The 27,437-nt window shown below is 38.5% G+C and overlaps 1 protein-coding gene across 6 annotated transcripts in view; it reads left to right on the forward strand.

Annotated features, from left to right (window-relative positions):
• Positions 1–27,437, forward strand: part of PDE7A (phosphodiesterase 7A) — an 89,213-nt gene that overhangs the window by 51,441 nt on the left and 10,335 nt on the right. For all 6 annotated transcript variants that reach the window (XR_001597876.2, XR_001597880.2, XR_001597879.2 and 3 more), the window contains exons 4-9: positions 13,128–13,279; positions 15,048–15,111; positions 20,551–20,646; positions 22,450–22,550; positions 25,725–25,856; positions 26,039–26,130. Coding sequence is in view for 2 of the 6 variants with exons in the window: in XM_036232818.1 (XP_036088711.1) it covers positions 13,128–13,279; positions 15,048–15,111; positions 20,551–20,646; positions 22,450–22,550; positions 25,725–25,856; positions 26,039–26,130 (637 nt within the window). In the remaining 4 variants the exon portion in view is untranslated. The remainder of the gene's footprint in view (positions 1–13,127; positions 13,280–15,047; positions 15,112–20,550; positions 20,647–22,449; positions 22,551–25,724; positions 25,857–26,038; positions 26,131–27,437) is intronic.

A 27,437-nucleotide genomic window follows, 5' to 3' on the forward strand; every position in this document is an offset into this window, starting at 1 on the left:
AGAAAAGTCATGGATAGACCCATACCAGAAAAGCATTTGATAAAATTCAATATTTATTCCTTGTTAGAATTTTGAGCAAGCTGAAAAAGGGAAACTGTCTCATCTGAAAAAGGGAAACTGTCTCAAATTTCTGCTTTCACTCAACTCTAGAGACAACCAGGAGACGCCTGGGTTTAGTCTCCTCCTCCTCAGTAAGTGGGCTGGATTAGGAGCTCCAAACATTCCTCCAGAAATTTTTCTCTGTTCATTTGGCCATTATCCTGGCCTCTTGAAATAAAATTTTGATCTTAATCAGATTTGTTGAGATGAATTCCTTATTGACTTTTTGTCAAAATTCATCCCGTTTGCTCTAAATGTATACATCCCTGATGGGGAGTGAGCAGCCGGGATGGGTTCTGCATAGACTCAGGAGCAGAAGGAGGGTGGGGTGGGGGGCAGGCGGGGACCCCAGGGCTGCACCATTGGGTTGGTGGGGTCTCCGATTTTAAATTGCGTCTCTCAGCTCGTTTCCTTGGTCTGAGTCCTGACCTTGGCACTGCCCGGGTGCTCCCGTCCTCTACCTAGGTTTCTTCCAAATGACCATCTCAAGGTAAGTGTCTGAGCCCCCCTAGGGAAGAAGGTCCGTTTCAGCCGTGCAGATGTCCGGGCCAGTGGGAGAGCAGGATGGGGGTGGGAGGGTAAAAAATAATAATAAATTGATAGGTCCCTAAATTTAGCAAGTATTTCATTTACTTACACATTATTTTGAGTTTATATAATAATAAATACTAATACCTTTAAAGGAATTATTATAATAATACTCCATGTGTATACTTAGAAAATCTGATGTGTTCTTTTGAAAGATTCTGTCATGGTTATTAAATAGTAATGGAAAGTGCCAGCCTGACAGTTACTGCTTTTCATGGAATTCACCGAGGCTCATTGACGTCACTTAGCCTGGAAGGCATTGCTGTCTCTGCCAACGTTGGACAATACAAGGGATATATTTCTTTACAGTTTTTTCCATTCTACTTAAATGCATTTTTTTTTCCATTTTCTGTTACTCTTGGCACATGATAATGTTCCATTCCAATGTAAATGTGTTTTGCTCATTATCTTGAGCTTTTTATTCATTTTGGCACTTTATTCCACCCCATGCTAGGTCAGCAAGTAAACCTTTCAGGATATTTAAATTGTAGCCTAAGAGCTCTTAACCTAAGATTTTAGTCTTTTGTTTGTTTGTTTGTTTTTGTTCCTGGTCTTTAGCAGCCTCTGGCTCATAGTAAAGATTTAATATATTTCTGTTGCATCAAATTGACCAAAACTGTATATCTTCTCTCAGTTAGATTTTATAGGATCTCTTTCGTTCTCCAAGTATAATCTGTATTAACTGTTAACCAAATTCAAGCTGGTTGCTGCCTTTCTGTTAAGCGTCTCGTGTTGTTTTATTATAATGTCCTACTATGAAAACATACACAACTCTCCCTAAATTTTCCCTTAGAGCCTCATGTGTATTTGGTTTTGGGTTGTTTTCTGTCTTCCTAACAGAGCTGTTAGACACTTGTTTCATGTTTAGTTATATGATCAGGAAGAACATCTGTTTATATGTGTATTTTGGACTTAAAAGCTATGTCATGCTGATTTTATTGTCTTAGATTATCTCAGTCTTTAGTATATAGTAACTCCCACACAAAGGTAGATCCTGTTATATTCAGAAGCTTTTATTGCTTCTTACTTTTAGCATAAAACTCTTGGTTGGCATTTCCCATGGCCATGATTTTTTTCTTTGTTATGGTGTTTTTCTTATTTTTTGTACTGCACTGCATCGAAAAGTCATTCCTCTCCTATTTACAAGCGTATTTTTTTCAGCCATTATTTTTCACTCTGCCAAAGTGGTTATCCATCATTTGTAATTTAGTCGCCCCTTCAAACATGAGCCATGCCAGCCTCTACTTAGAGCTGTGGTCTTGTAGACTAAAGTCAGATTTTGTCTGGAGTTCCTATTTAATTTAGTTTTTTCTCAGTCATTAATTTGTCTTGAAACTCTATCTGATTATTTCAAAAACAACATTTCTGTACTAGTTGGAGATACCACAGGAAGCAACAATCTTATGTCCTTTTTCCATCTTTTTCATCACAAATGTTTCTTCCTTTCCGTAACAATCCCCTTGCCAAGCAGTTCTTTAGAGATGAGCACTGCTGTATTGAATTGAATTAGGAAACAGCATTCTGCCCATGCGTATATTTTTAAAAACTTACCTAGTTTCCAGGTCATTGTGAAATGCCTGCATTTGAAAACAACTGATTTTCGTTTCTTTGTCCCAAACTGAAATAATAGAATATTCTTATCTCCTAGATAACTTCATAGCATAAATTAAGGAACCGATGTGGAGTGGACCTTAGTCATAGTACAGTTTAATGGTAGTTTAATTCTACTATGCTTTGGAAAATTGGGGAATTTGGAGTTTTAACTTTAGGCTTTATTTTGTATGTTACCCGTTAAGGCCTGTGTACTTTTGTTCCCCTAATTTCTCAGCTTACTAATAAGGGAATTAAGAATGTAATGTATAAGGAGCTATGTTCCAGTCCTGAGTTTAAGCATAAGAGGGACCCAGCGTAACACAACCCATCTCTGAAGAGTGGGGAAATGCCCAATCCATAACAATAAGACTAATTTTTAAAAAGGATTTTATATTGACTATTTTATCAAATCATGTCAGGGTGAACATTGAATTTTGCAAACTAAAGTTATAAAAATTGGTTAAGGAAAAAAGTATTGGTTATATAATTCTCATGTTCACATTGATCTAATTTGAGATTATGAGTAACTCAGTTCTTTGATTTGTAGTGAATCTTGGACTGTCTATTCATTTTAAAGAAATGAAATTCTATACATGTTTCGAAATCTTTTAAATGTGTGCATTTTTGTTTGACATTCAGTATTTTATGTTAGTTTTGGGTGTACGTATAGTGGTTAGATATTTACGTGATTTCCAAAGTGATCTCCCTGTTTAATCTGGTACCCACCTGGTAGTACACGTAATTATCGTGTTTTTGACTGTATCTCCTCTGCTGTATTTCACATCCCCGTGACTATTTTGTAACTACCAATTTGTACTACTTAATCCCTCCACGCTTTTCGCCCAGCCCCCCAAAACCCCTCACATTTGGCACTCACCAGTTTGTTCTCTGTATTTATGAGTCTGTTCTTGTTTTGTTAGTTTATTTTGTTCTTTAGATTCCACATATAAGTGAAATCATATGGTATTTGTCTTTGTCTGACTTATTTCACTTAGCATAATGCCCTCTAGATCCATCCATCTCGTTGCAAATAGTAAGATTTCTTTTTTCTTTTTCTTTTTCTTTTTAATGGCTGATTACATTTCATTGTGTATATTACCCCAATGTCTTTATCCAGTCATCTATTGATGAGCACTTAGGTTGCTTCCATATCTTGGTTATCGTAAATAGTGCTGCAGTGAAAATATGGATGCACATATCTTTTCAAATTAGTGTTGTGGTTTTCTTTGCATAAATACCCAGAAGTGCAATTCTGGGTATTTATCCAAAAGGTATATCCGTTTTTAATTTTTTGAGAAACTTCCATACTGTTTTCCATAGTGACTATACTAATTTGTAATCCCACCAACAGCTCACGAGGGTTCCCTTTTCTCCACATCCTTATCAACACTTGTTTTTTTGATTTATTGATGATAGCTATTCTGGCAGGCGTGAGGTGATATCTCATTGTGATTTTAATAAGCATTTCTCTGATGATGATGATGATGATAAAGGCAATATAAGACAAGTCAGCAACAGCATTTGTTTCTATAGTATATAAAAGTATGCAGTGGTCTTCAGGATGAAGTTATGCTGTCATGAAGAATAAATCTGATTTCGTTAGTGTGAAGTCATGTGTTTAAAAATATTTGAACCTAAAACTAATACATCAGTTATACCTCAAGAAAATATTTGGTATTTGTAATAACTTTAGCATTCATGTTTTTTTTTTCGTTCAAAAAGACATGTTGCATGTGTTATCTCATTTAATTTTTATAACAGCCCTGTGAGGCTTATTTTATATTGAGGAAACTGAGCATGAGAGATCTTAAATAACTTTCCTAATGTCACAAGACGAGTAAAATGACAGAGCGGGGATTTCAAACTCAGGTATATGACTCCAAAGCCCGTTTGCTGTACTGCCTCTTCGTGTTAGCAGGGGCCGCTCTGTAGAAGAATGTCGCCCTAAGCACCTTGCTCGCTTCCCATGCACGCTAAATGCGAAACTCTCCCAAGAAAACTTACCTCATAGATGTAGATAAATGTACTTATTCGCTGTTAACAATAGGCTTTCCGATATGGCTCCTATTTTTGTTTGTTTTGTTTTTTAGAAAATTAAAGGGAAGGTTAGGATAAAGAATGTCTTCAAATTTTTTTATTCAGTTATTCAACACGGCTTTGTCCTAAAGCCTTACAGCACTGAATTTAAAAAAATCAAAAAACAAAAACAAAAAAAAGAACTTTTTAAAAACAATCTCCAAGGGTAATTCATGATTATATGCATCTAAATGGTGGTTATGGTTTTAAGGTGGCAGATAAAGTGACTAAGAGCTCCCTCTTGTGGACCATTAAAGCAAATAGTGGTCAAGTCACTATCTGAAGGCGTTTCTGTTAAAAATGTTTTTTGTCGAATAACTATGTATCGGTGACATCTTTTGGTGTGCCATTTGGATGAGAAGAGAGTCTGTGGGAGAGTTGGGAGGAATACTGCTCAAGATGTTGATTCTCCAGCCCTTTTGTTCCTTTAACTTGTTTTTCATGTTCACTTTCTAGTATGAGGGAAAAGCAAGAGAAAAACCTTGCTTCTAAATTTGCCTGCTACCCACATATTATTTTTTTTTGGCTCAGAGAAGCCAAGAATGGCTGGTTGGAAGTAATTCCCATGACCATTAACATGGCTCATTGAGTTTTGGTGGCGGCTGATTAGTTTGTTCATGGTCACATAGCGCGGTAACGTGATATTTTAGAAGAGAACCAGCAGAGCCGACAGCTCTTTCATAGTAACCTGATTAATTCACTGAGCCCTGTTGGCTTTCTAAGCTGTATTGGAATGTAGGTAACCATGTAAACTGGAACAAGCCTGAGACTTAAATAGTCCTAGCCTGGCAGAATCTGGGCTTTAATAAAGAAAATTTTAGTCTATTGTGTATTGTACTATGAAATAAATAATGGTGTGTATCATGTTACAGAGTGAGCTCATGAGAAAGCATCAGTAATGGGGTTAGACTATGTAATGTGGTCAGAGGGTGAGATTTCTAGTAATCGAATGAAAGTACTAGTTCTCATAGTCATCATTTTCTGTTCTAGTTCCCCCTTTTATATGTTCCTAATTACTTATTCAACTTCATATCCTTCTCTCTCTCGTAGTCTCTACTTACTTGTTTCAGTGTAAGAATTTCTAATCATTATAGGGAGAGAAAGAGTGTGAGAGTAAGAATGTGTGCGCGTGTGTACAGAGGAAAAGTGGAACAAACCCAAAGAAACTAAAAATTTCCGTCTTAAATGATCTATTTTATGCTTCGTTCTTGATTTATAGTTACTATGTAACATTTTTGGAGCTATTGTAGGACAGTTCTGGAAAGCTCTCTAATTTTCTTTGAGAAAACTTACTGTCCAAAACTTATTTGGCTTTATGTTTCAGAAGCCATCAAAATGTGCAATGTGCTTAATCTACTTCTGAGGGTTTTTTCTAAGGGAATCAATTAGGATGTGGTCAAAGATTTAGTTATAAGAATGTTTGTTACAGAATTGATTGTCAGAAAAATAAAGGTTAGAAACAGCGTAAGAGCAGAAAGATTAAGTAAATTATGATGATTTCATACCTTAGAATAATATATGACGTCAAAATAATGGCACATATGAGTATTGACTTGAAAAGGTGTTTATGAATTTTTAAGTAAAAAAATACTATGAAACGTGTTCAGTAAAAGAAACTGTACATCTGCATATAGAAAATAATTCATAGAAAAATATCTAGAGTGCCAGGCTGTTAACAATGGTTGTTTCTGGACAGACAAGCCCTCCCAAAAAACTTTTTCCCTTTCTCAAACCTAGGTTGAGCAGAGCAGAAGGCTTAAGGCAGCTCTTCCCAGAAGGGACCAGAAAAGGGATGGATGTCACTCAGAATGACAGGGTAGGAAGCTCTAGGTGTCGGTCCCTCCACCAAAACAACCGTTAAATGGTGGGAGTGGGGGAAGAACAGAATCAGCCATTTCAGGACTCAGTCCTGATTGGACATGTACGACAGTCAAGAGCGCTGAATGAAGGAACAGCTGCTGTCCTTCGGCAGTTGGTTGGTGTGCAGGAACCGGTGACCACCCCCATGCCTCGGCCCTTCTGTCTATGGGGGATAGTGCCTCATGTTTCCGGAGCGGCTTGCTGAAGCCAGGGTTAGGTAGTGGGGACCTTGTCCTCGAAAAATATGAAGGTGCATATTTAAGTCAGTCTGGCAGATCCCTGAGGTACAGGTACAGACATTTGTCTTGTTTTGGGCCCTTCTGACTGCAGAGGTTTCGCCCAAGACATGTACTGGAAGATTTAAAGAACCAGTACTTTTTTCTCACCCACCCCTTCCCTGCCTTTTGGAGCCAGCCATTTAAGGAAATCTGTATCCAGTCACTGGCCAACTGCAGAGATAATGGAACAGGAACTTTAGTGACGACACAAAGGCAAAAATAGTTTGGAAAAGTCACAATACAGATGGCTCCATCCCACAGTAAGCAAAAACAAACTGCCCTGGAGGAGTGAGAGGTTAGATTTCCAGTATAACCCTCAGAATGTCCAGTTCTCAATTAAAATAACTTAAAAACATACAAAGAAGTCAGAAAGTACGGCCAGCTGTATTAAATGCTCAATGAACTAAAGCAAATCATGGACAAAGAACTAATGGAAATTAGGGAAATGTTGTATAAACAAAATTAGAATCCCAATAGGTAGAAATTATAAAAAGGAACTAAACAAATTCTAGAGCTGAAAAGTATAACTGAAATTAAAAAAATTAAGCAGAGGGATTCAGTAGCAGTTTTCAACAGGCAGGTAAAAGGATAAGCAGACTTAAAGATAAGATTGAAATTATCCAGACTGAGAAGCAGAAAGAAAAAGAATGAGAGATGAACAGAGCCCTGGAACCCAGTGGGGGATCACTCTGCCCACCAATGTATGGATCTCAGGAGTCCCAGCACGAGGAAGAAGAGAGAAAGGGGCAGAAAAGCTATATGAAGAAATACTGGTGGGGAATTTCCCAAATCTGATAAAGATATGAACACACACATTCAAGAAGCTCAGTGAACGCTGAGAAATATGTGACGTTTTGAACCCCAAAGACAAAGAATTGTAAAAGCCGCAAGAGAGAAGCAACTTCTAACAATGAAGGGATCTTCAGTACTGTGAACAGCTGATTTCTTGGAGGCAGGTGGGGGTGGGGGTGATCCTGAAAGACTGGGAGGTAAGGGAAAGCCTGTCAACCAAGAATTCTATATCTGGCAAAAGTATCCTTCAGGAATGAAGAAGAGATTAACACATTTCTAGGCCAACAAAACCTGAGGGATTTCACTACCGGTACATCTGACCTATAAGAAATACTAAAGGGAGTCTTTGAGGAGGGAATGAAAGGAACCTAGAGAGTGACTTAAAGCCATAAGAAGGACACTGATTGAGATAACTACATAGGTGAATGTGAAAGCCAGTATTGCTTCATTTTTGGTTTGTAACTACTCTTTTATAAATCTGATAATGGCCACACATATGTAAAGATGGAAGCTGTGACAGTAACTATTAAGGGGAAGAGATGGAGATTGTAGAGGCAGATTGTACATCACTGACATTAGGTCGATATTCAGACTGGGGTATCAGAAGTTTAAGATGTTAATCATAACCCCCAAAATAACAACTAAGAAAATAACTAAAAGTATATAGAAAAGGAAAGAAGAGGGAATCAAAATGGCACACTACAAAAGTCAGCTAGATGCACAAAAGGGCCATAATGGAGGAATTAATGAGCGGAAAACAAAACACAAAGAGCAAATGGCAGAAATCCTTTATTAGTGATCACATTAAATATAAAGAGATTAACTTCAGCTCAAAGGCAGAGACTGGAAATTGAGTTAAAAAGATAGTTTAGGGACTCACTTAAGATATAAGGAGGTTGGAAGTACAAGGATGGTAATGACATGCAAGAAGTAACCAGAAGAGGGCCGGGTGGCTATATTATTGTCAGACAAAGTAGTCTTTAAGTCAGAAAAGGTTACAAGAGACAAGGACATTGTACATTGATAAATGTTCAGTCTAGCAAGAAAATATAAATTATAAACGTACATACATTTAACCACAAAACTCCAAAATATGTGAAGCACAGATTGACAGAATTGAAGGAAGAAACAGTTCTATAATAAAGAGACTTTATGTATTTTCAATAATGAATAGAACAACCAGACGGAATCAGTAAAGAGGTAGGACTTGAATCCAGTTAGACCTGTCAGGCACATGTGGAATATTCCACACAACAGCAGAACACACATTCTTCTCAAACGGATGTGAAACTTTCTCCATTGTATACTACAGCTTAAGCCACAAAAGAAATCTCAATAACTTTTTTTTTTTTTTTTTTTTTTTTTTTTTGGTAAAGGGGACTCACCCTGAAGTACAAAGTTAAGTATTTTACTTGCCACATTTGGCCTGTGATCTGGGCTGAGATGGTGCAGTCTCCCTGGGCCTAGTTTAGAGAAATTGCAGAGGCATGCTTGTAAGAGCAGTCTATCTCTGGTAGAGAAGGAGAGAGCCATTTGGGGAGTGAAGCTCACAGGGCTCCTCTGACCTCTCCTAAGACCTCACCTCCATCCCCATTAGCAACTTGATATAAAGAGTTAGTCCAGGAAAATTCAGCCCATTCAGTAATGATTCTTTAAAACAGAGAAACTGGCACATCGGATAATTAGATTAAGCAAAACGGAGGAAGAGAGTAGGAGAACTTAACAGTGATTGAGGAAAAGTGTTGTCATTGAACTCATGAAAATTGACCACACTTTCTGCTGCTCACTTAAACTAAACAAAGCAATACTTTACTGTAAAGCACAAATTCAAGAACTCAGGGAAATAAGACAACAAAACGTACATTCACAATCAGAACATAGTAGGAGGAAAAGTTTAAATATATTTCAGCAATGAGGACATTTGGTAGGAATGCAAGATAGAATATGCACTAAACAAGGTCATGGGCATAGTGAATAGAAATGAGAAAAGCAAACAAAACAAATGGTGGTTAAAATTTGGAGAGAAAGTAAGATACAGCAGACAGGAAAAGGTGTTTCCACATAATAGAATCTCTGAATAAGAAAGCTAAAATAGTGGCGCAGAATAAATATTTAGAAATAGTTCAAGAAAAATGTTTCAGAAATAATAGAAGATTTAAATTTCCATGTTGAAAAAGCATACCACATACCAGGTGAGAATGGCCCAGAATGGTTAACATGAGGTATATCCTAGCAAAGTCCTTCGACTTTAAAGATAAAGATATTCTGTGCCAAAAGATCTGATGCAGAAAGATTAAGTCACTTAAAAGGGGAAATAATGGGTTTGCCTCAGATTTGGCAAATCTCAGTACGAGAAGACAGCTAACACCTTCGAATAGACTCAAGGAAGAAAAATGAGGGCTACAAATTTTATATTTATTCAGTCTGACTTTCAAGTACAAAGACTACCAAAAAAAGTTTTAAACATTCAAGAGTATATTGTTTGTGCGATTTGTTTTAATGAGCCCTTCTTGAGGAAATTCGTACAGGACAAAACTAAGCGAACATTGTAACTGGGGAAGAAGCCACAGTAAAAGGATTACATATTCAAAAATTAGCTTGGTGAAAAAAAAATTAAATATCTGCCTGCCCGCCCCCCCCCTCCCCCCCACCGACACACACCAACACACCAAGCTCTGGTCCTGTATTAAGTCTTAGGCGTAACTTTCAGGTAGTTGTAGTTGCCATCTCTGCACGTTCTTGTGGGATTTTCAGTTCTTTCCAGAACTAAATCATCTTCAGTATAGGCTCCTCAGGCCCTTTGGGTGAAGAAAGCACTTTTCTCTAGACGATGTGCTGTTTCATCTGAACATGTTCTCTGTCCTTTGTTGACTGTGAAATAAGCAGGAATTGTTAAGGCTGGCTCTATCATTAAGTGAAGATCTATTATTCTGTTGTGCGGGTTATTTTTAGGATTAGTCTTACTGGAAGGCATTGGGCTCCTGTGATGAGTGAGCATTACCCCTTGAATTAATGTCTTATATTCATTCTCAACTTAATGTGGTCAGAGCAGAACTCTTGATAATGAGTCCCAACCTGAAGGCTCTGTGAAAGAGGAAAAAGACATGAATTATGGTTAGTTTTTTGCAGTTAAGGAATATGAGAGACATCAATAACTTGTGACTTGTCAGAAGTCACCAAGAAAAGAGGAGTAAGGCAGGGGGAGGGTACACCTATGACCTTGTGGGTGGAGTCCTGACTTTCAGACAATGCCAGCGGTCTTAACCACTGACCTTGAATCCTGCCCTGTTGACATAGGGACTTAGCATAGCAAATTGAGTTGTTGGGATTTTTCTCTCAAATGAGGCTCATTCATTTTTTGGATCGTATGCAGTTATTCTCCCAAAGATATTCTAAATTTACTTCAAGGATGCATTAATCGAGACATATAATTCAAAAGCAGTGATCCTATTAGTGTTACACATGTGTACACACACGATGTGATGTAATTGCCAGTGATAAGTTGTTACCTTTTGTGTGTAAGAAAAATCGAAGTCATGCTCATGACCTTGAACTCTTTTAGGTTACTTTTCCATATTGAATAAAATATGTATTTTCTGCAACATTTTGTAAAACAGTAAAGTACCCTATAAATACAGAGGTGATGGTGTTATCATTGTATTAATTAGATCCCATCCGCTTCTCATAAATTTGTGGCAGTCCATTCTGTGTCTTCCAGATCTACTCTCTTCTAGGAGTAAGACTAGAAGGGCCAACATTAAATACTTACATTCCTGCACGTTAGCTTTTCTCTTTCTGTATGTATATATGTATGTATGTGTATATGTATACACACACACACTTTCATCACAGTAAGGACAGTTTTGAATGGCGTACACTGAACTTTTATGATAAACATAAAAAACCAATACCATTGAGATGTTAAAAAAAAAACTTCTGACTGATTCTGTGGACACAGGCTTTGTAAACAGACGTCTGTGTTTAAGAATCTAGTTGTCACCCGTTTTGGGCTGTATGACCTTGGGCAGCTTGCTTAATGTCTTGTAGATTCAGTATTTTCATGTGTAAAGCAGAGGATAATATTTCTCTTCTGAGATTGTTGAGGGCTAAGTGAGATACTTTTTGTAAAGCACTTGGAACATTGCTTTCACTGAACTAACTAGTTCATACGTAATCAGTTGATATTAATCTTTTTACCATTTTGGTTCTAGTCCTTATAATGTGAGTTATATTGATAAAGATCAACATTTAATTCCACAGTTGTTCAAGATATTTTCTATTTTAGACTCACTAGAATGAAAAATGAGGGAAGCAAACCACATAACAGTCTGTATTTTTTTTCTGGCTTAATGTGAGTATGCAGGAACCTCAAAACTCATCAAATATTTTGAAAACGGTATGCATTCAACATTTATATAGTATGTTTTACATGTACCTACTTGGTACTATTACTAGGCTTTGGAATGCTGAGATGAAAAAATAGTTCGTGCCTCTGTTGAAGGCCATTGTTTATGAAGGAGACAGATAAATACGCAATTATAGTACAGCATCAAGTAGTAGGGTAGGTCCGTGCACAGGGAACTATCACTACCCAGGGCGGTGCTTCCCGTCTCTCTCAGATGTGGTGTGTGCAGGTGTCCAGATGTGCTTCCCAGGGAAGGGGACACCTCAGTCAAGTTTGGAGCATGCCAGAACCTGGAACGTAGTGCTTTTTCTTCCGGGCTAAGGAGATGGAGTTCATTATAGATAATGAGTAGCCAGTGAATACTTGAGAACAGCATGACTGGCTTTGGAACTTAGGAGAATTACCTAGAAGCACACCTGCAAGCAGTGGTATCAACATCAATTTCATCATCATCTGCATTGCCACCATTTATTTAATACTTATTATGTATCTGACTCGTGTATGCATTATCTCATTTAATCCAGTACTCTGAATTAAATATTATCACCATTATTTTGTAGATAAAATAGAGGGTTAGGGACTGGACACACAAGAGAAAATATGTTTGATTACCTGGCATTCTACCTGGTGATGCTCAGTTAATGAAAGTTAATATGAGAGAGAATGATTTGTTGATTCTTAGTCTTCAGTTTCATGTGTTTTTTACTGTGAACATTTCACTGAATTTAGTTTGATTCTAGAATTTAAAGATAACACATTCCCTACAAGATAACTTTTAACCTAAGTCTATTATTTTGTCTCTTGCTCAAAAACACTTTGGTTTATTCTAACACTAGAGAGAAAAATGGCTGTTAGAATTACTGAAAGGACACGTCAGTCTCCAACATGCAAGCCTATCTTTCCTAGAATTTTTCATCCTATAGAATTTGTATTCCTATCCTTGAGAACTCTTACAGGCTAAAAACTGTTTTCCATTCCATTTTCTCTTCTAAATGAATTTACCTTAAGGAAATATTTGAAACGATACCTCATTAGGGTTTAAGGTGTTGTGTAATTGTTGAAGTCTCATATGTAACTTGGGACCTGGCTTCTCAATATGAAACATAGTTTGAAACTAGATTTTGTCTTCCTGCTTCATAATATGTATACAGTGTATTGAAATAATAAAGAGATGATTAAAAAACACTGATTATTAGTCCAGCCACACTCCGCATTATTATTAGCTTTCTAAATGCTGTCAAAGTTAGCCACTTACCCCTTATTCATAGTTTGTTAATTGAAAATACAAATAAAGCACCTCTTCTCTCCTAGAAATGTAGTATGGTATAATGGTTATTTTAAAAAATATATTTGTATGTAACTAGAAAAGGAGTATTACAGAGATATTATATGTAGTCTCATCTTGCTGTGCTCACCTTCTACGCCTTTTATTGCAGCTCAATCTGAAATTGAAGTTTCTGTGTCTGCAAGGAATATCAGAAGGTTACTAAGCTTCCAGCGCTACCTGAGATCTTCACGCTTTTTTCGTGGTACTACTGTTTCAAATTCCCTAAACATTTTAGATGATGATTATAATGGACAAGCCAAGGTATGTATTGCTTTTTCAAGAAAATGTTAATTTTTTTGATTATTTTAATGAATACTTTTTTTTACCCCATAGGGTACTGATTAACAGCCTTTTTTTGGTATGCAAAAATTATTTGAGCCCATTTTTCAGGTTTTTCCTTTAGAACAGCTGTTTATTTTATGATTATTACAGAGCAAAGGAAATTTCTGAAGTAATTATAAATAAATGAAAATGTCTAATTGTAACATTAAATAACAGGTAGATCAGTAGAACATTAAACTGTAAGATCATACTGGCTATTAGTTCTGGGAAGAATATTATACATTATCTGATCTAAAATCTGTATTCGGTAGATAAAAACGATGGCCAAATGAGCAAAAGACACTTGTTTGAGCTCACCCAGTTCATGTAGAGGTAAATTAAAGCAGGAAGTTAGGTTTCATGACTTTCAGTCAAATCGTTTATAGTCTCTTTTATCAGTAAGATATTTTGAGGATTTCGCTGTTTCTTAATTAAACCCAGTGATTGTGAGCATTGTTTTCTCATGTAGTTTGAAATGTCTTAATGAAGGTGAAGGTTAGATGAGCTTGTTTTTGACCAAGTGAGAATTTTCAATAATCTTACATTTCTAATATTTTTAAAATTATTTTTTATTTAATATTTATGGGCCAGATTTTAAAATTTGTGTAGATAAGGCTGGAGTACCTTTATGATGACATTAAAATGAAAAAATTTGCTTCCCTGTTTGGGAAAAGAAATCCATGAAGAGTGTTCATGCTTTTTTGAAATCTTAAAAATTTCACAAGGTCTGCTTTTTAGAATGCAAATATTGGTCTGTATATGGTTGTTAGTACTACCATAGTTAACCTCTACTAGTAGTATCTTGCTGTTGCTTATGTCCATTTATTCATAAATGTTATAACAACTTTTGGAAACAAAACTTTCTTAAAAATAAAGTGCACAGATTTTTCAAGTTACAAATACATAGTGTGAAAATATAATCTATTTGTTAGGGTCAGTGTGGGATTTATTTGCGTGATTGAAATACATACCTAAAAATTAATGTAGTATATGCTATTAATTATTTTATAAGGATACTTAAGGATATAAATAAATACCAATAAGTTGGGAGTGTTTCTTAAGGAAATGAGTAACAAATAATTTAAGCATAGTAGTTAGTATAGGATAGATGTCAGGTACCTAGGATTAAGAATCAGACCACTTATTTTAAGATCCCAGCTCTATTAATTTCTAGCTGAGCAAGTTGTTTACTTTTTGCCTGTTTCTCCATCTGTAAATGAGGATTGAAAACGATGCCTACCTGACGGCATTGGCGTGAATAGTGAGAGTGAGTAAAGCACCTTTAACAGTACCGGGAATGTAGTAAGGGCTCAGTTACTATAACGTATTTTCACTTGGCTTTTAAAATCTCCTGTCTAGACCATGCAACATCTGAGCCACACTCCTGTGATGTTCAGTGATGTTAGAATTCTTGAAAGTTCATGGAACTATAGGGTTAAATTGAAAGAAACTAACTTTAGCTGTACATTCATTAATTGGAAAAAAAATAATATTTGTTTTTTTAAATAGAGTTATTTCTCTTAGACCTTTTTTGGAGCCAATTGGAAAGGTCATGATTAAAAGGACAATGAGTGATATTTAGCGGTTTTTTTTTTTAAAGTAAATCAGTCACTTTCCATTTTCATTAACTTCTCCATAAACTATCTACAAAAGATAGAGTATGTTATTGAAATTAAATTACAGTAGGAATGTTTGGTTTTCATTTCAGTGTATGCTGGGAAAAGTTGGAAATTGGAATTTTGATATCTTTCTATTTGATAGACTAACAAATGGTAAGTGAAGAATTTGACTTACTCCACGTCATTGTGTCCCCCGGACGGCCGCGCCCGCGGCACAGCCGCCGGCGGGTTGTCGCTGTCGCTCGCCCGGGCCGCCGGCGCTGTGCTGGCGGAGGGATGTCTTTGTCCCTCCTTCAGGACTGATGCCCGAGCCCAGAGAATCGGTCTCGTAACTTTAGTTTTTGATTATTACTCGTAGTAGTAATCAAAAAATCATCGCCATCGCTTGGCCATTCCTAATTAATGCTACTATTATTCATAACCCAAGTGAACGTTTTGTATCCCATCGTCTTGATTTTCCCTTTTCAGTTTCTTTCGGGTTGTGGCCATTTACAGTGACGTCTGATTGTGTATTCCCGCCTCGGTAGCTGCGCGTGCGTGGTAGATTGGTGACCTTTCGAGAGCGAGCCTCCAGCTTTGTGCTTTGTGCGTTTGTTTCTCTGCGCCCTTGAGAGAGAGGGCGCGTGGCCATCAGCGGCATGGCTCGCACCAGCCCTGCCTCGCTGTGGAGCGGGGACGCTTGCAGCTTCGGGGGAGGGGGGGGGCTCATCAGGATCTGCGGAGTCATGGGCGGTTTGGGAAAAAACAGGTGACTTTGTTCTGATCTCCCCCCCACCGCCCCGGAGTTTTGTTTTGTTTTGGGGAAGGGGTCACAGTTCCTTATTCTCCTTGGGAACAGGAGCAGTTTTTATATAGGGTAAAATTTTTGGCATAAAAATGTGGTGATAGGTGTAGTTCAACTAGAGACTTCGCCCCTTTTGTCTAAATCTTAATAAATTAAGCATTGTGGAGAGTATACTGAGAGGAAGTCGGTTCTGACAGTGCAGAGTGAAATAAACGTGTGGCTCAATGCTGTGCTCGGAAGGCACCTTTTTCTTTTTTCTCATTTTACTTTGGAATGAAGCTCCTTTCGGGAGTAAGCCAGATGCTGAAAATGGACAAACAAATACAGCTATTCATCTGGAGAACCAGTGTGTGTCCAGCTTTTCAGAATCGCTGGTGAAAATACCTTGGTCATCACCTCTATCTGCCTGCGCGCAGTTAACAGAAAATCGGGCAAAGCTGCAAAGACAGTGAAGTGAAGGTCGCCTTCTCAGCAAAGCCTCCCTCCCGCTGCCCTGCCTTCTGCTTCTCCCGCGCTGGCCACTGACCACCTGCACCTTCCTCTCCGGCCTGCTCTTCGGCCGTCCACACAGGCCCGGCTGTGAGGCTGTGATATCGTTTACACTGTTGGCCTTCCCGTCAGCCCTCTTCCCCTTTTTGAAAATATGGGTGGTGAAATATCAGGCGGCTCAGCTTCTTCTAGATCTGGGAAACTCCCCTTTCCTAACTCAACACGAATATTGCGTTAGTTGTTACCTCAAGGTAACAATAAGGCAGCGCGACCCTTACTGCCTGCAAGAGCTCACGGCCTGTCCTTAGTCCACTGGGACATTGATCACTCACTGAAATGCTTGGTCTCTAAATTTTATTTTTTAAAAGTGCTAGTCGGGGTGAAAAGTGATGAAAGTGGAGTGAGGTAGGATGGGCAGAAGTAAAGACCCTTGGCCTTCGTTAATTTAACATTTCGCTTTCGCTTCAGTCACCTCACTCCTCTTTGTAGAGAGGATGGCCGAATGATTTCTTCTTTAGGGCTGATGTTAGGGGTTCGGAAAAACCACCCATGGTTAGCTACCACCCACCTGTGATTTTACAGATGATGATGGGGCATTATTGAATTAACACTGCTTTCCTTTCAAAACCACTTGGCCTGAAATGAATTCTGGATGATATATGTGCGTGGTCTCCAGGTGTGTAGTTTCCCCTTCTTGCTTTTGATCCAGTGCCTTCTTCGTTGCTCACTCTGCTGATTTCCCAAATGATGTTGCAGGGGAGGCGGGGAGGAGGCAGAACTCAGTGATCGCCTCCAAGACAGACGGTCCCCGGCTTGCTGCTGCGGGCAGGGAAGTCGGTACTGTCTGGGAGGATGTTCCTTTTTCAGGAATGAGAGTTAGGTTATGTGAGATAGCAAGATAGGCGTGTCACTGCTGGAAGCTACCTGGCATGTGAGGAGCTTCGTTCCAGGCCTGTGTGGTGGAGGTGGCTTGCTCCTGCCACCTGCCGGCCAGAGCCACATTCTAAAATCTGTCAAGGGCTCAAGGGCTACTGCACCTTAGGCCCTTCTGTCCCTTGATATATTTTTATGAGGGAAGCTTTTCTGTGAGTGCAGTTTTCTTTTTCAAGAGTGTCTATTTTTATATAAAATAAGTTCTTCTGTGCCTGTTTCTTGTTTAATGCATCAGCTAAGCATCACTTGTTCTGAAATGTTTCATTGATTTGTGTTCTTATTCACTGGTATTAAAATAATTAGTATGTTATAAACTGAAAATGAGAAAAAATGTTACATGCAGTTTTTCACTTTGATGTGCATTGTACGCTTTAATAGATTGGTTCTTGTCAGATTCAAGTAAAGTCCTTGATGGAGGACATTACTTGTGCTAAAACTGCTGTTTTAGCACAGTTTTAGCATAAGTAATGTCCTCCATCAAGGACAAATGTAAACGATTTGGGGAGAACTCTATCATAATCTAAATATACAGAATGAATATACATTTTTTTAAATTGAGATATTATTGACATATTACATTAGGTTCAGGTATACAACATAATGATTCAATATTTGTATATATTGCAAAATAATCGCAGTAAGTCTAGTTAACATCTGTCATCATACGCTATTACAAAATTTTTTTTTTCTTGTGATGACAACTTTAAGGTCTACTCTCTTAGCAACTGTCAAATATGCAGTGCAGTATCGATTGTAGTCACCATGATGTACATCACACCCTTATGACTTGTTTATAACTAGAAGTTTGTACCTTTGGACCCATTCACCTATTTGGCCCCTGCCAGCCCCTACCTCTTACAACCATCAGTCTCTTCTCTGTATTTATGAGCTCAGTATTTTTGTTTTTAGATTCCACATAAGTGAGATTATATGGCTTTCGTCTTTGGCTTATTTCACTTAGGATGCCTCAGAGTCTATGTCATTGCAAATGGCAAGATCCCCTTTTACGGCTGAGTACTATTCCGTGTGTGTGTGTGTGTGTGTGTGTGTGTGTGTGTGTGTGTGAGAGAGAGAGAGAGAGAGAGAGAGAGAGAGAGAGAGAGAGAGAGAGAGAGACATTTTCTGTATTCATCCATTGATGGATACTTAGGTGCAAATATCTTTTCAAATTAGTGTTTTCATTTTTTTCAGATAAATACCCAGATGTGGAGCTTGGATCATGTGATAGTTCTATTCTTAATTTTTTGAGGGACCTTTATACTAGTTTCCATAGTAGCCACACCAGTTTGCATTTCCAGAGCACAGAGCATTCCCTTTTCTCTACATCCTTTCAAACATTTTTTATTTCTTTTTAATAACGGCCTTTCTGACAGGCACGAGGTGATATCTCATTGTGATTTTGATTTGCATTTCCCTGGTAATTAGTGGTCTTGAGCACCTTTTCATGTGCCCGTTGGCCATCTGTGTGTCTTCCTCCTTTGGGAAAATGTTCGGATCCTCTGCTCATCTTTTAATTGGATAGTTTGTTTGAATATACATTCTGAAATATTTATGTATATCCCCAAAGAAAAGTTGGTTGTTACAACAGTAATAACAGAAAGTATAGCTTACTTTCCCACAAATGCTTCCAAACTGCACAGTCTCGTGCTTGTACCACCAGTATAGCGTTTTTAAGATTTGAAAGCATTTTAACTTTTAATTTCCTAAAAATAAAAGATTTGAAATGTTTTTTTCTTTCCTTTTGAAGGTGACATGTCAGGTAGTTTTTTAAAAAACAAAAATTTCTCTAGGGTTGCCACAGCCTCTCCAAAGTTGCTCATGCAAATATTTTTTCCAGTTAATTTACTTTTTGCCTCAGCCACGGGCTTCTGTTGACAATTGTTTATGCAGTTTTAAATAATGAGTTTAGTCCTATAGTTTTTTTTTTTTGTAATCCTTCATAAATATTATTACTGAAAAATTTCAATGTGGGACTTGTTAGGTCTTTTGTACGTTTTTGGGAGAATCACAGATTTCTTTTAGAGAACACCAGAATTGCGTTTCTGATATTGTATGAGTGCTGGCCATAATTATGAGCTCACACCCCTCTAAAACACAGTTACTTGATTGTTATTGTGTCCTGTAGAGGAAATCTGTAAGACTTTGGGAAATACAATGGAAGGTTTAAAAACCCAGAGAGTTGTACCTTGGAAGAGAAAACCAGGCATTATAAAAATGGTGGTTTTTCCAAATTTCTATGCTTGGTATGACTCCAGTTGTCAGTGACAAAGGAGTGGAAATTGAGGATGAAGATGATCCCTGCTGCATGTAGCAACTCTTTTGGAGAACTTTGCTGTATAGGGGAATAGAGGGGGTGACAACTGGAGGGGCCAAGAGAGTCAGAGATTCTTGGTTGTTTCAGAGACGGAGAATGTCATGTCTGAGTGCTGATGCTTACCGAGACCGTGCAGGAGGGTGGGAGGGCTCTTTCGATTCAGTGGGGCTGGCGGTGGGGCATGGGTAGCTGTATCTGATGGACCGGGGAAGGTTCATTTGAGGGCTTGTATGTTTTGTGTGTGAAGGATGAGGTTGTTGAGAATGAGGGGGTGAGGTGAATAAGGTGTGAGTATGTCGAAAGTTTGATAAGAGTAGAGAAGGCTTGAAAATGAGCATTTTGTAAAGTGAAAGAGCCTTTTCACTAGAAAAACATAAGATTGCTGGATAGTGTTGACTTTTAATTTATAGTGATAGAATTCTGTCTAGTTTTATGATTTTGGCCCCCCTGATCTAGTAATTCTCAGATTTTCTACCACAAGATTAGGAGAGGCAGGCGATTGAGTTCAGAGTTTTGATCTGGAGAAGGTCATTGATTCGTCCTACCAGCCCTATATGTTTCGGAATGATCACAGCGTCCACCTAACAGGACTGCAGCCACGGCGGTTTGCTGTGGGACATCACTGTCCAGCTCTAGCCAGGTGGTGGAGGTGTTCAGGGCTGTGGGACATCGCTGTCTAGCTCCAGTCGGGTGGGGGGGGGGGATGTTCAGGAAGAGCTTGAGGGCAGCCATGTTTCAGGTGCTTTGGAAGTTGACTTAAACTTACTGTGGGACAATTTTCAAAGTTTTCTATTGATTTTAATTATTTCAGTGTCTTTAAGAAAATCGATCTATTGGAAAATGTTTATCTTCCTGTTACTTGGTTGTGAAAAAAACGAAACAAAAAAAAATTATTTTTCCGAGAATAGAAAAAAGATGTGATGCTTGAAGTTTATAACTAGTAAAATGAGATGTAAATTTTAAACAAAAAGTAGGAGTTAGTGCTCTATGTTGTATATTCAAAACCCATATTTGGAAAACAACGCAATTATGTTAGCTACTGATCTCTCTCTCTCTCTCTTTTTTTTTTTAGGAAATAGTCTAGTAAGTTTAACTTTTCATTTATTTAGTCTTCATGGATTAATTGAGTACTTCCATTTAGATATGATGAAACTTCGTAGATTTTTAGGTAAGTGACTTTAACCCATTTAGTAGTAATAAGATTTATACAGGAACTTTAAAAAATTGTTTATCAGTTAGCTATTGCACTTAAACAAACCACCCCAAATTTAGTGGCCTAAAACGACACGCATTTATTTAGCTGCTGGGTGTGGGGTCGTCGGATGCTGCTCCTGGTCTGGCCGAGCCGTCTATGTATGACCTGCAGTTGACATAGGTGAGCTGCACGGCGGCTTTGCAGGCCTCGGCTGGAACCTCATCTAGAACACAGGGCCTAACCTGGCTCAAGCCTACGTGGTCTCTTAGTAGATGACAAGGAGACAGGGGAGTTAGGCACCATGGTAGATTCACACTAAAAACGAACAGAAGAAGTATGCATGTATTTTACAACAAGCTGAGCTCGTTCAAAGAGCGGTGGCCAGCTTCTGAGAGCGCCAGCATGCCCGGCTCCTGGCACCTGGCTTAGCGCTGGCCGGCCCTCACGCCCACCGTGTCCTGGTGGCTAGGGAAAGCCAGGTGGAGATAAACTGCCCCTCCTGGCGGGGGAACTGCGGAGGCTCAAAGCCCTGGGAGGCCGTGGGGAGGGCTAGGACAATTTTGCACTCAGTCTCTAAAACCAGCCACAGCTTTCTGTCAAGTACAACACAGCCTCTGTCCTTTTCGACGTTTTTGAAGGCTAAAACTTTAAAAAATTGGGTGCATTGCACTTAGGTCTCCTATTTTAACAGGAAACTTTAAAAATTATTTCAAATATGTTTAAATGTACAGGGTAATATTTACTTAAGACTGCTCTGCTAAGAAAGACATTGAAGTTTTTCACTGAATACAAAGAAATATGTTAGGAAAAAATTAATAGCAGGAGGATTCTTTCTTTTCTTCAAAAGAAAAAATAACATTTTCTTTTAAGTACCAAATTAAGATAAATTTATTACCTAGCACTTTTGAGAAAATTTTAATGCACATTTATTTGCAATTTGCCTATGATATCGTACTGATATATAAACCATAAAATGCTACAAAAAGACTATTTTAAATGATGGGATCAAAGTAAATGCAGAATTTGAATGCGTTTTCCTCCTCACCAGTGGGTCTTAGTTCACCACCTCGGGAGTGGCCCACTTTACCTGGAAGTCCCTCGGTTTCAGGTGCTAGTGCCGGCCTGAAGGCAGCAGGGAGAGGGCTGCCTCTAACCCTAGTCCACTTTTCCGTGATAGCTTAGCACACACTGAGCAAAGAAGGCAGGATTAACAGAAGATCCGCCCTGCTGCTGAAAAACGAATTGCAGATCCAAAACTTACCTCACTGATGTTACACCCATAGGATCGTTTTTATACACCCCAATACTTCAGCTGTTTTAGAGTTGTCAAGATTTTTGTTCACTGCTGAATTTCTAGTGCTACCTAGAACAGTACATGGCAAAATAAATATTTGTTATACTGCTTTTTATGAAGCTGAGAGACTCTTTTTGTCTCTCGGTTTAATAAAAACCACTTAAAAAATTTTTTTTAATTAAAGAGAGGAGTTTTGCAAAATGGTAGTCACATTTTAAAAGGCAAAAAAAAATAAAATAAAATACTATAATTTTGCCATGAATACTTTTTCTTGTGAAAGTTACAAACAAGTTATAAGGTAAAATGGCATTCTCTGGGTATACATGTGAATTATGAGGTGATTATCATCTCTGAATCTGAACAGTTAGCTGGTAGCCACTGGAAAAGTGTAAGTGGAGAACTTGTTGTAATCATCACTGTTTTTGTATTTATACATGCCTCCCATTTACAGTTCAATCTGGGGTCTTTTTTCTTTGCTGCAGTTATGATTCAAGAAGACTACCACAGTCAGAACCCTTACCACAACGCAGTCCACGCTGCGGATGTCACCCAGGCCATGCACTGTTACTTAAAAGAGCCTAAGGTGAGACGGCGGCATTTACGGGAGGCGAAGGCCCTGAGAAGGTTCCTGTGCTTTATTTTCAGATCCTTTTCCTTAAGTTAGTGATTTGACTCAAAATCGGAAGCTTTCTTCACTAGAATGAAATCTAGCTTGATCGAGCTTCCAAGCGAAGCAACTGGAGAATCGGGGTCCTTGCCGAATGAGCACCTGGGGGAGTCCAAGCCAGGGCGAAACCTTGGAGGCTGTGTCGGGCCGTTTGGCATTTATGCTGAGCCCATGAGGGCAGGGACAGCACTAGCCCGGCTCAGCGAACGAGTAGGGAGACATGGAAGGGGAAGCAGGAGGCTTTCCCAGACTATCCGGGTTGTGGTGTAAAAATAAATCAGGCAGGACCAGAAACAGCGCCTGTCAGGAGCGGATTCAGTAGCCTGAGCCGGGCCGGCAGCCTTGGGGGAGGACAGGGGTGGACGGTTTCTAAGATTTCGTGGGCATCCGACCAGGATGTGGTGTCCGGATGCACTGGGGCAAATGAGGTAGGGAGAGGAGTTGACGGAGACTGCCTGGGGCAGTTGAGTGGGAAGCGGAAGTCTTGGAGAGAAAAAGGAGAAAGGAGCAAGAAAAAGGAGCAAGTTTGGGGGCAGGGCTGGTAGAGATGACGACCCATTTGGAATATGTGGAGTTAAAGGTATTTCTGTGATATCTAAATGAATATCTGTCACATAGTTGGATAAGAGGCTGAAGTATAGGCGAGAAATTAGAGTTGGAGATACAGATCTGGGACACATCTGCTGAGGGTACTGAACGCCGCGTTTGCCCGCGGACGTGCCCGCCCGCGAGCGGCTCAGGTCTCATCTGCGCCTGCCCAGCCCTGCTTCCGCGCGCTCCTCGGGACCTCAGACCCGGCCAGAGGTCAGGGGGAGCAGGCCGACTCAGCCGGTTCGTGCCAGTCTGTGCCAACTTGAGAATGTGGCCCTGTGGTTTCCAGTCTTCTGATCATTCAAGAGTTTGTGCAATATGTGAAAATACTGCAGTTTTTAAAGTATATGTATGTATGTGTGTGCGTGTGTATATATATATATATATAATGACTTTAAAAAAATCTATATTGTCACTTATATTTAATAACAATGTATACATTTTGTGTGTACAGTTCTGACAAATGTATACTCCCAAATGTTTCAAATTTTAAATTAAAAAAATCCCCTGGGCCAAGCTTGAAGCCTCTGTTTGAGAATCTTGTGGGAGAAATTGATAAGTAATCACCATACCGCCAGGTAAACGGAGTGATGGAGGTAAGTGCCTCTTTCTGAGGGATGCAGAGGAGGTTAACCCCGTCCACATGTCTTTGGCGGCTTCTCCCCGCCCACCTCCCGCTGGCCACACTCCACCAGAAGCACTGGGCAGGGCGAGAGGGGAGTGGATAAAAATGAATAGAAACGCTATCTTACCCTGCAGCTCTGATAGTACTTATTTTAAACACTTTTCATCAATATATTCGGTGAACTCTTAGTCAAAGCTTCAATTAAAGATATAGATAAAATCACCAAGCCCTAAAATGAAGCAATTCTCTTCTCTCTTATTATAGTTTTTATTTAAAAGTAGAATCACTCAAAGTCTTGAAAGTGAATTCTAAAAAAAGCTTTAAGGCTTTAAGGCATGTCTGTCCTTCTGCCCCTTGCCCTCTGTTTTAGTTGGCATAAGAATGTAACACTTTGGCACCTTGCTTAAATCATTCCGCCTTCATAAGCCACCCACAGCCATGCCCACACGTTTATTTGTCAGGAAGGGGAGTTGCTCTGCACGCAGGCTACTCCGCGTAGTGTGCCTTCGGTTCTCCTGATCAGTGTGCAGTGCTTTAAACAACTTGTAATTTTAAAAATGCTTTTGTCTATCTTCAAGAGGAAGTAATTTCTTCATCTTCTGCCCTTCATTGAGCTTCTCCATGTGCCAATTACAGGTAATACAAAAAGGCGTCCTCTCCTTCCAAACAGCTTATAGTTTTCTAGGGAGTTCAGGCCCTTAGTGATTTTTTTCCCCCCCTTCAGAGGTGAACTTGACACAGCATGGAAAATGATCCATTCTGGCACAGAAAGAAAATATTTAGAATTTGAATCTTAATTTATTTTTTATCTCATATTTAAAAAAATTTCACCCTTGTTTTATCAGGTGCAGTATACATTAGCTCAACATCATAACCTACAGTTGTGCTTACGACGGTGGTGGTGTGTTCAGCTTTTACCGTTAGGGCGCCAGGTCATACAAGTTTAGTGAGCATCACCCTCACGGAAAGCAAAATAAAAGTGTGCTCCGCCCAGTGTCGTTAGGGCAGGGGCAGGACAGTGCAGCGCTGGGGCACACAAGCCGGGCGCTTGCTGGGGAGGGAACCGGAGAAGGGAGGGTGAATAGAAGTTGGCCAGAAAATGAGAGGTGATTCATGAAACGCAGGTGATGTGCTCAAGGTGGTTGTTTTTGATAAATCTTTCAGTCACGTAATCAACTTTTGTCGTGATTATTGTATCAGGCAAGATTAGAAAAGGTTATTGAGAGTAACATTTAAAAGGTCGCCTTTTCTGACGTTCCTCAGTGTGTACGCTGTTCTGAATGTGTCCACTGGGGGCGGAGTTTATTACAGACTTGACGTAAACTTCTCTGTGATTTTCTTAGCAGCCTCCTTAACTCAGGACCTCAGAAATAGCCTTACACTTCAGATTCTTATTTGCAACTGAATAACCAATTTGTTGATAAAGAAACACCCTCAGTCTTCTAGTATGTTAGACTCTTAAAAACCTGTTAGGAGGATATAGATCTCATGTTGAGTAGACTTATTACCACAGTGATTTTTTTTTAACCTCATATAGGTCTTCTCTATTTGGAAGTAGCTACAGTAATAAACATCCACAAACTATGTTTGTTTTAAAGCCATTCTTTCTCAAGAAGGTGGTTTGTACTTTAGCTGTCGTGTTACCTAAGCTTGTTCAAAATGCAGCGGTGCGAGCGCGGGCTCTCTAAACTATGTGGTCAGGGCAGTGTGATGATGAAACGGCAGGTGCTCGGTGGCCTCGAGGGACAGTCTGCAAAACACGAAGGGAGAGGAGGCTGTCAGCGCTACCCTTTGGGGCCAATTCAAAACTGTTGGAATGGTACAGAGTTGATTTCAGATATGTCTGTAATTCATTTTTCTCTCGTCAACTCTAGCTTGCCAGTTCTGTAACTCCTTGGGATGTCTTGCTGAGCCTAATTGCAGCTGCCACTCATGATCTGGACCATCCAGGTGTCAATCAACCTTTCCTTATTAAAACTAACCATTACTTGGCAACTTTATACAAGGTTAGTGCAGTTTTATCAAAATATATTCCTGCATTCTAGAAAATGTTACACGTTTTCAAGACATGACAGTGGTAAACAAATTCTCAGTAAATGTGAGAATTTTAACCTCAATGATATTTTTTTCCAACAAAATCATTATGAAAGAGGCTTATTTAATAACTCGGATATGCCCTTTTTTGTAGAATACCTCAGTACTGGAAAATCACCACTGGAGATCTGCAGTGGGATTATTGAGAGAATCCGGTTTATTCTCACACATGCCATTAGAGAGCAGGTGGGTTGGATTAAGGCAAATTTAGTTTGCTATAAACTATGGAAATTAACTTGGTAAAATGATTTTATAAAGTTTTAAAAATTACATTATTCAGGTGTTCCACAGTTTTCAGTTTTTGTTACATTTAATGAGTAAATTATTTTATACAAATTTATATCAAAATTTTAGTAATTTAAACCTGTTCTTCGTTATAGTCAGTATTTTTTCGCGAATTATTATGAAAGATCATTCCATAGATTTGAGTGCTATAAAATTAACTCCAGAAACACAGTACGTCAGTCACAGTTTACTGCTTATTTATGTAAATAGTATTATGTATTTCCATTTTACACTAATCTGAATAAAACCTTCAGTTGTAAGTATAAGATAGAAAGTAAGCATTCTGTATAATAAATGGATTGATTAAAATCTGTTTCAGGAAATTTTCAAAACTGCTAAGTAAAAAGAATGCTTTATATCCTCAATAGCATAGTCCTGGAGTCACATCTGGAATTATAGGAGACACTAATGAATGGAAAGAACAGAAAATACTAATTTTTTAGACTATATTAATAGTAAGGAGGCCATTTGAAAGCCTAATAAAAAGCATTAACGTAAATGAGCCCAATGTGATGGTGGTTAACAAAATGTTGTCACTGGTCCATAAACAAAAAGCCTTTAAAAACGAATGCCTCAATGAGAAAGGATGCACTTAGTGGATACAAACCATCTAATTCTAGAAAAAGGTGAGGCATAAACATATGTTTGGGTATTAAAATTTAAGTTACTGTCATTGTTCTTTCCTTTTTCCCTTTCATGATTTAAAACAACTTAATTTAAAAAAAAAAAAAAAAACTTAAGTGTTTTATGTAATGACCATAAGAAAAAAGCTGGACTTTACTTTTCATTTTTTTAAATCTTTATTCATGGATACCATTTGGAGATATGACAATACTTCTGGTAAGTAAAATTGTTTCTTGCTGTAGTACAAATATAAAAATTGCTTAAACCCTACAGTGCTTGTATATATAAATTGTTTTCCTTAATTAGATTTAAAAGTTTGCATCATTATTCACTTTTTATCATGTTTTGCATTTTATGATTGAACCTGTTGAGTTCTCAGATTTAATACAAATAAAAACTGAAAATAAGGAACACTACACAGTAGCATTCTTTCATGTTTTCTTTAGGGTTTGTTTTATTTAATATTCGATATTGTGAGCCTGTTACTCTATTGACCGCTCTTTACTGATCATTACACAAAGATAATGTTTGCTTCGGCCCATTTAAACAAAAAATCAATTTTTCCCTCCTGTTATTTGACTTGA

This window comes from Rousettus aegyptiacus, unplaced genomic scaffold (assembly GCF_014176215.1).
Source record: "Rousettus aegyptiacus isolate mRouAeg1 unplaced genomic scaffold, mRouAeg1.p scaffold_m13_p_15, whole genome shotgun sequence".
Lineage (NCBI taxonomy): Eukaryota > Metazoa > Chordata > Mammalia > Chiroptera > Pteropodidae > Rousettus > Rousettus aegyptiacus.